The sequence below is a fragment of the Neolamprologus multifasciatus genome, chromosome 15 (genome assembly GCF_963576455.1).
Source record: "Neolamprologus multifasciatus chromosome 15, fNeoMul1.2, whole genome shotgun sequence".
Classification (NCBI taxonomy): Eukaryota; Metazoa; Chordata; class Actinopteri; order Cichliformes; family Cichlidae; genus Neolamprologus; species Neolamprologus multifasciatus.
The window spans coordinates 40551862-40566157 of NC_140453.1; the positions used below are offsets into that span (position 1 = coordinate 40551862).

Here is a 14296-nt window from a genome sequence, read left to right on the forward strand (position 1 = left end):
ATCAGTCCTCACTGGGGCTAAGTTGGGTGATAGAGGATGTCACCTACTAACTAGAAGGCCGGTGGTTTTTATGTGATCCCTGTCTGCTATAGTCTGCATGCCAAATATCCAAGATACTAGCGATGCATCCATTGGCGTGTGAATGTTAGAACAGAGTGCTTTGGCGAATGTGGCAAGATGTGTAAAGCGCCTTGTGTGCTCAGATAAATTAGGGAAGCGCTATATAAGAACTACTCCATTTACCATTTACAAAGCAGCTTATTTGTCAGGTATCTCCACTGAAATCTTCTAAAGGCAACAACAGCACAAACACAGTTGAGAGGTCCAGTTAGTGGAGTTGAGGCCTTGCAGACAGCTATCAATTACATTTCTATAATGGAATAAAGCTTCATATTGCCCTCTTAGTCAAAGAGAAGCTAGCCTCAACCGGTCAGTAAAATAACAGGTGAATTTGACTTCATTCTTTTAGTCCCCAGTGTTGTGGCTTTTGGCAAACACACTTTCAGGAAGAATCAAATTTAATTAAATGTACACCTAATAAAGATGTATAATTAAGTCTTCCAAAACACTGCGAATCACTGCAGCATGATTCAGAATTCTTGGCTGATATGGTTCATAAGTGTAGCAAGACATTCTGACCTTTAAGCGAGTACTCAACTGACCCAATTTTGAATAAAAGTCTTAAGTTTTTCTCAATAGAGCGATGTCATCATTCATATCACAAGGCAGCAGAGGACAGCAGGATGGTTTGAAAAACACTTACTGTGAGGCAGGACAACTGCACAAGTAGCTAGAGGGGAAACACATGGGTTGATAAGCTGGCTCTGTTCACTTTCAGTGTGCACATGGTCTTTTTTGGTTTAACTACAGACTGTCTGCACAGCGTGGGGCAGACACAGGTCAGCATCCCACGCTAATATGTGCAAACAGAATCCATGCACAGCAGGCAGATGATGATCAAAATTCATCATATAAAAAGCACGCTGAAGGTGTATGCCATTTCATCAATGTCAGTACTTTACAGGCATTCTACAATCACAACTGGATGGTAATGGGCTGGTACTTATATAGTGCTCTTCTACTCTAAATAAGCACTCAATAAGCTTTTGACTACAAGAATCATTCATCCAGTTTCACGCACATTCATACAAGAGCTTCTTTCTAAGCACCTTTGATGCACTTGTGCAATATTCACACACACACAAACAAACACACACGCGCGCGGAGCATGTCAGGGTTCAGTATGTTGTCTAAGGATAATTTGGCATGCAGGCTGGAGTGGTTGGGCGAATCAGTCTACCAACCTCGATGCAAATTTTGTAGCACTTACGCCAATCCTGCTAACACCCAAAAAGCAAGACCCAAGCTGCAGATGGATGGTTTGTGCTAGAAAGAGGGTATAGAAAGAAACATCTTACTACTGTAAAGGTTCTAGTGTCCCCTTGCATTTTGGGGAATGCTACCCAATGCACCACTCAAAGATATAACTTTTTTGTTTTGTTCTTTTATTTATTCGTTGCAGTTTATACAGTCTACGTCTAGTTGTTGAAGAAATCATGTGTGAAGATAAAAATCAAAAATGCACTTATCTCAAGTTTTCATTCAAAATGACAAATTTTTAAGTGTTTGAATGAAAGAGAATAGCTTGAAATCTTAATGTATGGATCCCTCTAACTCCAAACAAGCAAAACAATATATAAACATACAGCTATAAGTAAAGTTTGCAAGAAGGCAATTGTTTTAGTGTTCTAAAGGCTGGGGTTTCCCATAACATTTTACGTTTTTACTGTACAAAACTACATGGTCGGCCATTTATATGGATACACCGTAATAACATGGGAATGGCTGGTGATATTAAAGTCCTATTTGTGGCACATTAGTATATGTGAGGGGGCAAACTCCTCAAGATGGGTGGTGACCATGGTGGCCATTTAGAAGTCGGCCATCTTGGATACAACTTTTGTTTTTTCAATAGGAAGAGGGCCATGTGACACATCAAACTTATTGCTAATGACACAAGAAAAACAATCATGTGTTTGGTTTCAACGTAACTTTATTCTTTCATGAGTTATTTACAATTTTCTCTTTGTTCACAGCTATTGACATGTCGAAGAGTTTAACACGTGAGGAGCGGATCCAAATTGTGTTGATATCTGGAGCAGATTTCAATGCAAGACACCCTACGAGACCACCCATCTCCCATGCTACAGTTCAGTGTTGAATTTGCCAAAATGTGGACGCAAGAAAACTGTCACTAATGAAGAAACATCAGTGGCTGTCCTAGCTTCATTCAGCAAGAGCCCACAGCGTAGCACTCGCCGCATGTCACTGGAGAGTGGCATTAGTCGAACATGTTTTTGAAAGTAGAAGTTATTCTCTGTCTTCTGACAGAGAATAACAAAATAGGCAGTATCAAAACTTTAGAGAATATCATTAAAATGCTGCCAGTGACTGGCATCTGGCAGGGAAAGCGATAAGATGAGTTTAACGATGCCCCCCCACTCCGCTCCCAATTGTTTTCAAATTCCAAAGTATTCCTCAAGACACATGACCTTTCCATCACCTCCTACCAGCCGAACAAGTGTTAATCTGCAACATAATGTGACGGTCCCCAATGTTTAGAAGACCCCTAATAAAATTCTAAATGTCTGGCATCTCACATCAGTTTTCATTGGAAAACAAGTCACTCATCTGGAAAGAAAAACACTAGTTCCTAAATGTTCTGAAGGGATTTAAACTAAACCTGACCTGAAAAAGTTTCCGTCTGGACAACAACATGGGATGGGATGGGATGCAGTGCAACAAAAAGGCCTAAAATCTTAAAATGAAATGTAAAGCCAGGAGACAGACAGACAGCCCAATCTCACCAGGAGAGGAAAGAACTATTGGGATGGAAATTATTTAATTTATCCTGTGTCTGTGAATAAATGAATCAATGAAAATGCTAAGGGTGAGCTAATACAGCTTTAGTGAAGGTGGCCTGAGTGAGGTGGGGAAAGGAGCTGACTGATGCTGGGCAATTTATATTCAGATCGGGTTAGGGAAACAGTAAGAAACACGATAAAAATCCCACCTTACTTCTTGCTTAAGGGGTTGTTGGACATTAGATACACGTCCACACCTAATATTTAATATCATTACTCTGGCCAGCCCAAATTACAAGGAATGTTGTAGAGAGGAGGAGCATGAGAAATACATGGACATGAAGGACCAGTTACATTTTGTAACACACTAGGATCACCTTGCTTTCCACTGAAGATAGGTGATTGACTTTCTAATGGTTTTCAAGGTTGCTTGTTGTTTGTTAGTTCTTATCACTTAGTTATACCAGTTCTCAACATTTCCTAACATTTTCACAGTAATATGCTGTCATTTTTTCCCTCGAATAGTTAAGTCTGAAATCTATTGTGCGTATCTGATACTTTAATATTGCTTTATATTTTTATAACCATGGAACAAGACTTTCATCACCCTTTTATCAGGCAACTCAGGGGTGTAAACACTGTCCTGCTCACACTTTATAGTGGTTTTGTGGTGCTGCTGGCTTCAACTGAGGATATAGTCGGGTTGTGGAAGGAAGGATCAAGAATTTCAATCCTAGTGACTGGAAAGTTCTTCATCGCAGTACTGGAGAAGAAATTCCAGAACAGAGTCTGTTAGTCAAATGTCGGATTTAGGAGGAATAATGTGGTTTTCATTCCACTCGTGGAACGTTGGTCCGCCTCCTTTTTCTCTCCAGGATATCTGAGTATGTGTGGGACTTTGCCCAACCAGTCTATATGTATTTAGTATTATGTATTTTGCCAACTTAAAGAAGTTGGGGGGGGGGGGGGATCGCACTGCTGACAAAAAATTTGGCTTGCCACCCTTTCTTATCAGTTGTCTTCATAATGTTTATGGACAGGATATTTTGGTGGCAAGTGGCTGAAGGCTTAAGTGGTCTCAGGATCTCATCTCTGCTTTTTGCAGATGATGTGGTTCCATTGACTTCATCAGGGAGATGGAGTTTTTATATCTTCTCTTTTTAATTAATTAAACCTTTAACTGTAGGGTAAAAATAACTAATAAAGAAATTAATTCAATTCAATTCAATTTTATTTATATAGCGCCAAATCACAACAAAAGTCGCCTCAAGGCGCTTCATAGATACAGAGAAAAACCCAACAATCATATGACCCCCTATGAGCAAGCACTTTGGCGACAATGGGAAGGAAAAACTCCCTTTTAACAGGAAGAAACCTCCAGCAGAACCAGGCTCAGGGAGGGGCGGCCATCTGCTGCGACCGGTTGGGGTGAGAGAAGGAAGACAGGATAAAAGACATGCTGTGGAAGAGAGACAGAGGTTAATAACAGATATGATTCAATGCAGAGAGGTCTGTTAATACATAGTGAGCGAGAAAGGTGACTGGAAAGGAAAAACTCAATGCATCATGGGAATCCCCCGGCAGCCTACATCTATTGCAGCATAACTAAGGGAGGATTCAGGGTCACCTGGTCCAGCCCTAACTATATGCTTTAGCAAAAAGGAAAGTTTTAAGCCTAATCTTAAAAGTAGAGATAGTGTCTGTCTCCCGAATCCAAACTGGAAGCTGGTTCCACAGAAGAGGGGCCTGAAAACTGAAGGCTCTCCCTCCCATTCTACTTTTAAATACTCTAGGAACAACAACTAGGCCTGCAGAGCGAGAGCGAAGTGCTCTAATAGGGTGATATGGTACTACAAGGTCATTAAGATAAGATGGGGCCTGATTATTTAAGACCTTGTATGTGAGGAGCAGGATTTTGAATTCAATTCTGGATTTAACAGGAAGCCAATGAAGGGAAGCCAAAACAGGAGAAATATGTTCTCTCTTTCTAGTCCCTGTCAGTACTCTTGCTGCAGCATTTTGGATTAACTGAAGGCTTTTCAGTGAGTTTTTTGGACATCCTGATAATAATGAATTGCAGTAGTCCAGCCTGGAAGTAATAAATGCATGAACTAGTTTTTCAGCGTCACTCTGAGACAGGATATTTCTAATTTTAGAGATGTTGCGCAAATGGAAGAACGCAATCTTACATATTTGTTTAATATGTGTGTTGAAGAACATATCCTGGTCAAAAATGACTCCAAGGTTCCTCACGGTGTTACTGGAGGCCAAGGTAATGCCATCCAGAGTAAGAATCTGGTTAGATACCATATTTCTAAGCTTTTCAGCGCCGAGTACAATAACCTCAGTTTTATCTGAATTAAGAAGCAGAAAGTTAGCGGCCATCCAGGTCTTTATGTCTTTAAGACATTCCTGCAGTTTAACTAATTGGTGTGTGTTATCTGGCTTCATGGACAGATAGAGCTGGGTGTCATCTGCATAGCAGTGAAAATGTATGCTATGTCTTCTAATGATGCTGCCTAGGGGAAGCATGTATAATGTAAACAGAATTGGTCCTAGCACTGAACCCTGTGGAACTCCATAATTAACCTCAGTGTGTGAAGAGGACTCTCCATTTACATGCACAAATTGATAGATAGTCTATTAGATAGATATGATACAAACCACTGCAGTGCAGTACCTGTAATACCTACAGCATGTTCTAATCGCTCTAATAGGATATTATGGTCAACAGTTTCGAATGCTGCACTAAGGTCTAGCAGGACAAGCACAGAGATGAGTCCACTGTCAGAGGCCATAAGAAGATCATTTGTAACCTTCACTAAAGCTGTTTCTGTGCTGTGATGAGCTCTGAAACCTGACTGAAACTCTTCAAATAAACCATTCCTCTGCAGATGATCTGTTAGCTGTTTGACAACTACTCTTTCAAGGATTTTTGATATGAAAGGAAGGTTGGAGATTGGCCTATAATTAGCTAAGACTGCTGGGTCTAGAGATGGCTTTTTGATTAAAGGTTTAACTGCAGCCACCTTGAAGGCCTGTGGTACATAGCCGATTATTAGAGATAGGTTGATCATATTTAAGATCGAAATCGATCTCGAAATTAACACCACAAATACAATTTGGCAGCATGAAAACAAACCCAACCACAGGGAAAAGCTATATGTTTACAAAGTCATCCACTGATATGGACCAGAATACACCAACTATAGCCCTAGCAGACAGTGAAATGGATGTGCGACATCAGGTCAGGAGTCATGAAGTGTTGTTTTTTTCCTGCCCTCTTGTCAGGAAATTGAAGCAGCATAAAGGGATGTCCTGTTCTTCACTGAGCTGGCTGAGCAGGGGCAGCGCTTGAGAGAGGAAATCAAAGCTTTCATGTAGGAGGACACATGTTTCACAACTCACTGAATCAAAGTGGGTCAAAATCTTTTTTTAGTTGACACTATACAGAGGTGTGACATGTTCATTTAGAAAATGCGGGGTTCAAACAAACAAGTCAATGTGGCATTTAAGAGTGTAAAAGCGTTCATCATAAAACAGAGATTAGGAACAATGCTGCTCACTAAGAAAAGCCTCAGCATACAAGGTTCCTGCAAAACAAGAAACTGCATTCAGTACATCCACCACCCTCTTCACGTTTAACCCTTGGATGCACAACCTACCAATACCTACACTCTTCCACGAGTGGGGTCAAAAATGACCCCAAATAAAATCAATGCATTTTGCTATAAACTCGGTTGTTATTCTTCAAAATCTTTAAAACGAAGAGTTGTAATATTTTCATATTTGAGGTATTTCTCATAAAACATGTTTGTGACATGAGGCCCTTTGCATTTTTATTTATTTTTTCATTAATTTTAAGAAATTGGAGTTTTTGTACCACTTCTATCACTTTTGTATGCTTGCTCGGCATATACTGCAGAAGCTGGGTCTTCCCTCTGAAAGGCACAAGTTGTTCATCCACTGTAACACAATCACTGAGCATGAATTTCTGCCTGCAGTTGACCAGGAACAGCCCCCATATGGAGCGGAAAGCTGCCACGTGGTTTGTTTTCAGTCGGTAGGCTCTGGTCCTCTTGTCATCAAAGTGCAAGACGGGTGAATATCTTCAAATCTTTGAATTGACATAGTGGCCTTGAACAATGGGTTATGCAGAGGACTCCCAAAAAGCACACCGACTGGTACATCCCAGTTCTTCTCACTTCCTGCAAGAATGGTCAATCAAATGAAGGCCAGCTTATGTTTGATTACATTTTTCCACTCTTTTCCCCTGTCTGTGGCTACTCTTCATGCCTCCATGTTTGTGCATGTCAGCACCTCTTCTATTATATTATCAGACATGAACATCTTCCATACATCTGTTGGGGAGACAGTACTAAACCCAGATGCAAGCCCTGGCTGACTAATTCAGAATATTGTGGCTAGAGCAGTAAGAGGAGCTCATTCTGTTGGACTCAATATCCATTTCCTCTTCAGAGGACTCATCAGAGGACTCCTCTGTGTCTGACTGGCCTTGTTCAGTGGGGGGGAGACAATAGTCTGGGTCCTCTATATCTGAGATGTCCGATGTCCGAGTCAATGCCTCCGATGGGCTCTTCATCCCATCCATCCTGGATCATTTGTAGGGCAAGGTCCACAGGGATCCTAGCTGGCCTCATAGCAGCCATGTTACTTTAGATATTTAAAAAAAAAACATCAGAAAGTACAATGTTTGAAATGCACAGAAAACTATAAACAGGGCTGCACATAAATGGTCTGCAGGTGCGCATTCGCTGTCAAAATAAAAGACACGCACCAGATAAGAAGTTGGAACGCTCGTTTGCGTACATAAGATGTTCTGGAGGAGGACAGACATTTGTTCAGAACTCTTAAAGATGTTGAAGAAGCAAGCTCTGTAAGCAATTACTTTGGTGTTCCTCCACCGCAAAAGGTTTCTGGGAATATTTTCTGGGAATACTTTTTTTTTGACAGCCAATGCACACCTGCAGACCACTTATGTGCAGCCCTGGCTATGAATCCTATATGTTACTGTGTAAAAATGAATTCCTGATCCTTTAGAAGTGTAAGTGGGACAGTCAGAGTTGCTAAGAATGAAAGTTTCATAGAAGATTCCATAGGAACTACTGTGGAAGAGTGGGGTAGTGATACAAAAACAGCATTTTCTTTAAATTAATGAAAAAATAAATAAAAATGCAAATGGCATCATGTTACAAACATATTTTATGAGGAATACCTGGAATATGAATATATTACAACTTTTCATTTTAAAGATTTTGAAGAAAAACAACCCGTGTGCATCTAAGGGTTAAAAGGGTTAACAGCGGAGCACTTTTGACTACAGTCTCATCATGTGTGAAATGGACATTGAAGAACTCATGTTAGACTCTACTGGACTAATCTGTATATGAAAAAATACTCTGATGTTGTCATCTAAAGGCATTTTATCATATCTATTGGTGTTTTTCCTTACTCTTTTGGCTTTGAATGTGGTGTCTGTATTCATTTTAGATATAAGATTCTTATTCTATCATGTTTATGCTTTGATTTATCCAGCTCTTCTCTTTTAGTCTTTTTTTAACAAATAGAATTACAGCATGTAACAAGTGGGGAGTAGGACTTGAATCTCATTTCTGCCTTCAGGTCTCTTGCAGAGCCTTTCGCCTGATGATGGTAGCCATGAATGAACTGCGGTGCAACACTGACCTGACAGTCAACTTAGTTAGGCACGAGGTAAGCCTGAAATGATAGGACACGTTTCAAAGCTATCAAAACTCTTTAAGTATGAAACACGTCTGTTTGGAAGCACATGTCAAAATGTAATAAGTCACAAGACACACTACTGCTTATCTCCAGACTGATCTGGCTCACTCAGTGTAACTACAATATAACTTGCAGTAGACACTAAAAACATGTAGGACAAAACGTAACTGGAATACTGCATATTGTTAAAAAATATAGTTTTCTTTTCATTTTAAGTGCATTAACACAGGTTAAAACAACTTTCTAGAGCAATTGCTATTTAAAGCGTAAAATATCTGCCACCTTAAAGACACAGGAACACAGCAGCTCCTAATCAATCAACCACTGTACGATCTGTGTAGATGAGAGAGCAGTGACTTACTGTATATGTTTCACCAAGTTTAGATGCTGCTTTTAATGCTTGTATTAAATACAAGTTACCTTTTTGCTTTGGACTCAAATTATAAGTAGCAAATGATATTGCATAATTAATACTGAAGATTTTAAATTCCTAAACAGTGTCAAGCACAATCACGGTTGTTGTAGTACTGTTACTTGAAAGCAATATAATAATTGCAGGGCTCGCAAAATTTCAATATTATACATTAAAGTATAATATTGTAACGGAAATAAAACATTAATCAAAGAATTGTTGAAACACAAATTACAACATTGTATAAAAATTACAATCATCAACTCAAATACTTGGTTCTAATTGAACAGACATCTCTTTGCACTTGTAAGAACTGTGTAGAACATGAATCAGTCTGTGTCAGATTCTGAATTTGAAATTTCCACTGAAGTCACGGGTAAGAGGCAAGTGGAACCAAGATCTAGGACATTTGCTTTTTGAAGTTTGCAAAGACTGCTAAATTGTGCCAGTAGTAGTTCACTCTTTGCAACATACTACGCTGTTCTAAACAGATTTTTCAGATTTATTTTTAGTATGTTATTTGCAATTGGTGTTTGTTCTGGGAAAGATATTCCAGACTGAGCAATAATGCATTTCTTGCATTTCTCATGGGTTCTAATGGGGGCCTTTCTTAAAATTACTGGTCCCAGTAACAAAGGCGCTTGTCGACTCAGAAATCGAGGGAAAACCAACAACACACCCGGCAAAACATGTTATTTACACGGGTGCGCATAAGTGGTCCGCATGTGCGCATTCGCTGTCCAAATAAAAGACGCACACCAGATAAGAAGTTGCAACGCACGTTTGCGTCCATTTAAAGGCAATTTTTTTGTCCGCTAGAGTGGGATTTTCACGGCACATTCTGCACCAAATCTCTGTTCGTTCATCATTTGTTTGAAGCCAGCTCACCTCCTGCAACCACTTTTCCGAGAATACGCGCTTCTTTTGTGGTTCGGACTCCTTCTGACATTTCTTTGGAGGTGGAGGAACACCAAAGTAATTGCTTAAAGGAGCTTGCTTCTTCGACATCTTTAAGAGTTCTAAACAAATGTCTGTCCTCCTCCAGAAAATCTTATGTACGCAAACACGCGTTGCAACTTCTTATCTTGTGCGCGTTTTTTATTTTGACAGCGAATGCGCACCTGCGGACCACTTATGTGCACCCCTGGTTATATAGCTTGTCATATTGCAGCCACAGAAATTCTTTTGTCCATGAAACCATAAAGCTGCACTTTGTTTTTGCCTTATAGTCTGATTTGTCATAACGCTTCTGTTTTGTGGTAAGCTTTTCTTTGGCTGTCACTTCTTCACCCTGACCTGTCTTATTTGGCTCAGCAGAACTAAAATATATATCCTGCTGCTTTTACACACACACTCAAATAACGCTCAGCGATTCTCTGCGCGATCAACCTCTCACATGTTTAAGCTTGCTGCGGGAGATTTCACTTGTCATGTTTGCATAGTAAGCTAACGATTGATAAGACGATGTCAGAGGAATTGGTGCGCAAATTATCGTCACTCACCAATCAGTACTGTCGCTCTCAGTTCACAGTTCGCGCGATTGCAAAGTGAAAGCAAAAAAACAAGCGCAAATTCAAACGATTTCAATATGTCACATATTGACAGTGGCTCACCGATGCCAATGACATAATTACCCAGCTACATTTCCGAAAGAATCAATTACTTTATAATCAAGTAATGAACAGTAGTTCTCCTAGTTGAAAAATAATATGTGATACTAATAGCTACCACACAGTCTATATCTCCTGTAGACAAATATAGCTGCGTTGAGAGATGTAGTACCTGATATGCCAAAATCAAAGATGGCTAGGTTAACAGTCATGAGCTCAGGAGGCTTTAACTTGGTCTTCCGTTTCATGGTCATATAAATGACATATCCATTCCCTGTTGCAGACATGATTCCTGAAAAAGAGAAAGAAAGACTGCGATCATACCAATTATCCATTAGTTCAGATTCTTTCCCATCATTCTTCATGGTAGATCAAAATCAAGACAGTATTTTTAGTACTTTCCATCAGTTTTGACCAGATGCTCAATACCACTATTTAAACTGCAGGCCCAAATCTTGACAGAGCCTCTGTGTTTCACAAACGGCTAACTAATCTAGCTTGTTAGTTACCCCACAAGTTAGTTTGTGAGTATGATTTTCAACAGGAACACTGAGACTCAAACAATAAGCTTGTTGTTCCTAGTTTTAGAGCCCAAAATTAGACCTAAAACAGAGTGTTCATGTTCATTATTTCAACATGTTCAGAGCAGCAGGACAGGCTAAGTTCTCTCCTGAGAAATGTTATTCCGTCTTGCTTAAATTTTGGATTTTCTTTAATATGAAACTGAAAAAGTCCAAAAAGGTGGCTCACTGTTTGGATTTAAATATTGAAGAATTATGGACTCATTTATTTAAACTTAAATGCATCTACTAAACACATCTACACTGACATGTGCTTTAAAATTGGATCCGGCACCACCAACACTCTTTATGGTTAATATCAAATATTTTATATATTGTTACATAATTTCAGTTCCATTTTATTCATGTGTTTGGATGCCAAGCGTAAAGACATATGTTTGTCTATTAATAGAAGGCATAATATCCCATTTTTTATTCCTCACAAACTATGTCACAATGTAACATTCAATTCCCCCTGAAATAACAGCATTAAAACTGATCTCAGACGATGGTGAAATACTACAGCAGTAAACTCAGCCATAAGCACACTGTCCTTGAGTTAATCTGAATGCCACATTAAGCTTAGAGTTATAGAACTAACAGCTGACTTTTCAATTTTTAGCAGCAAAGAAATTTTTAGGTGCCATCCTATGGTACTGCGCTGGAATTCATTGAGCTCCTGAGAGCCACCGATTCTTTCACAAATGTTTGTAGAAGCAGTTTGCATGCATAGGTTATTTGCATGCAGGTTTATTTAAAAATAAAACAGCATCTCAAAGGCATTGGGGTATTTCCCAGTGGTCTGAGGGTCATTTCAATCTGCTGTGTGTCAAATTGACCAGTGGATGATACAGCTACAGGAAATGAGTTGGGAACTCAGAACACATTACTCTCTCACACTCTCTGTCTTTGACAGAGACAATCAGTACTTTCTTCCCTATCTATGTCTTGTACAACATTTTCCCAGTGATATGGATGATATCACAAGATGAAACAGGAACATGTAGATAAGGTTAAATAAGATAAGCCAAATGCAGCTTTATTCACTCTCTGGAATGCCTATGTATTGATGGAGACATAGCGAGATCAGTTTTCTTCCTTCCTTTCAAACCTTGAAAATAAAGAAATTGACTTGTTTTTGATCTCTTATGCTTTGGATTTTCCAAAATCCTCTCAAATTCTGCCCTAATTCAGTTTGTCAAGTGGCGAGTGATAAGAGGAAAACATTTTTCTTCTTCCACACATCTTTTACCAACACATGCATATCTATAAAACGGTAGCTATATTCCGGTAATCATAATCGGCTATGAATGAACAAGCTTCTGGCCAGTGGCTAATGCATAACCAAACATTGCACAAAAATTGCACTACATATCACTATGCTACAAACCGAACATATCCCAACTTTATATAGTGTGTGAAGCTAAAACATAACAGTTAAAGACGTCAGACAAGCAAACCATACAGTGACCCATGAAGATGTAGAAAAAATCAAATAAAACCTTAAAGCTAAAAATTTAACAAGCAAGTCCTGTAAAGCTAACACATTAGCCATGACAATTTTATAAGAGAATGATTAAAAAGTTTCAAAATTAACACCAGTTTCAGGACAATGTTGTCAGTTCCTTCTCTCCCTATTTAAAAATTAACACTAAATGTGCCTTCAAATTTGTAGTAAATTGCAAAGGGGTACAATGGCTCAATCTACAGTGGATGTATTTAAATTACTGTTAACTATTTTTTGTTTTGTTTTGTTTTTTAAAGTAAGAACACAAATACAAATACGAACATGCTGTTTTATGATTTGGGAATCAGTGTCACAACCCCGTCAAAACTGCTAAACTTTAATGCCCCATGTGACACTATCACAAAAATCATCTTTGTTTGCTTTGTAAATAGTGGCTGATACTAATATTTTTTCTTTCATACATATCCAAAATAGTTTTTCTCTGTATTTCAAAACTGCATAGGGTGTCTTTGATTCATTCAAATGCAGACATGTGGAAACTGCACCTAATATCTCAATCAACTCTAACCATGTACCCAACTGAGCTTCTATTATAGTCTGCTAGAAAAAAAAGTCACTTTAACTTATCAATAAACGCTAATATGATTGCCTGGGTTGTCATAGAAATCCGACAGAACAATCAAATCCAAAAGTCTTTCAAATATTGTTTAACTATTAAAGAAGGCTCATGGTGTCATTAGCCTAGAGGCAGTCATTAACTCTATGTACTCTATTCATCCATCCATCCATCCATCTTCATCCGCTTTATCCGGGGCCGGGTCGCGGGGGCAGCAGCCTAAGCAAAGAGGCCCAGACCTCCCTCTCCCCAGCCACCTCCTCCAGCTCATCCGGGGGAACACCAAGGCGTTCCCAGGCCAGCCGAGAGATATAATCTCTCCAGCGTGTTCTGGGTCTGCCCCGGGGCCTCCTCCCGGTGGGACATGCCTGGAACACCTCACCCAGGAGGCGCCCAGGGGGCATCCTTATCAGATGCCCAAACCACCTCAGCTGGCTCCTTTCGATGTGGAGCAGCAGCGGCTCTACTCTGAGTCCCTCTTAGCCTACTCTATTCATCACCACAAAATCTTGTTTGTGCAGGCTGTTCAACTATTCTGGAAATTGTAACAATAAATATGAAACACATAAAAACGAATATCAAAGAAAACTTTAATAAGAGAAAATATGTTTTACGAGGATTATTTGACCCAGAGGTTTTTGTTCCTTCTTAGAAAAGCTACTGTAAATAGGAATGTACATAACACCTGGATTCAATATCAGGGCTTTTATCTTCTTAATTTGTCATGGAATGAAAAGGGAACGTGTATCATCCGGTTATGGAACAGTCTGTCAGTCAACATTTACTTTTCAGACCCTAAAAAATGGGGGTTTATGTATAAAAATGGCTGTAAATCCAAAACAGCTAATCCACTGCTCTCTGGATAATATGCATCCTGTGTCATATTTCATTTTAATAAAATCATCAGTATTTTTTAGCTATAGCATAATTGGTAGAAAGCTGGATCCCAGTTAATCATACCAATCATTTAAAGTTCACTACAAGACATACTTATTCTGCCAAT

The 14296-nt window shown here is 39.3% G+C and overlaps 1 protein-coding gene across 1 annotated transcript in view; it reads right to left on the bottom strand.

The window, feature by feature from the left end:
* Positions 1–13766, bottom strand: part of opn5 (opsin 5) — a 34217-nt gene extending 20451 nt beyond the window's left edge. Inside the window, exon 1 of the mRNA XM_085132996.1 lies at positions 10822–13766. Within this exon, the coding sequence (XP_084989122.1) occupies positions 10822–11014 (193 nt within the window). The 5' untranslated portion in view covers positions 11015–13766. The remainder of the gene's footprint in view (positions 1–10821) is intronic.
* Between the last annotated feature and the right edge of the window lie 530 nt (positions 13767–14296).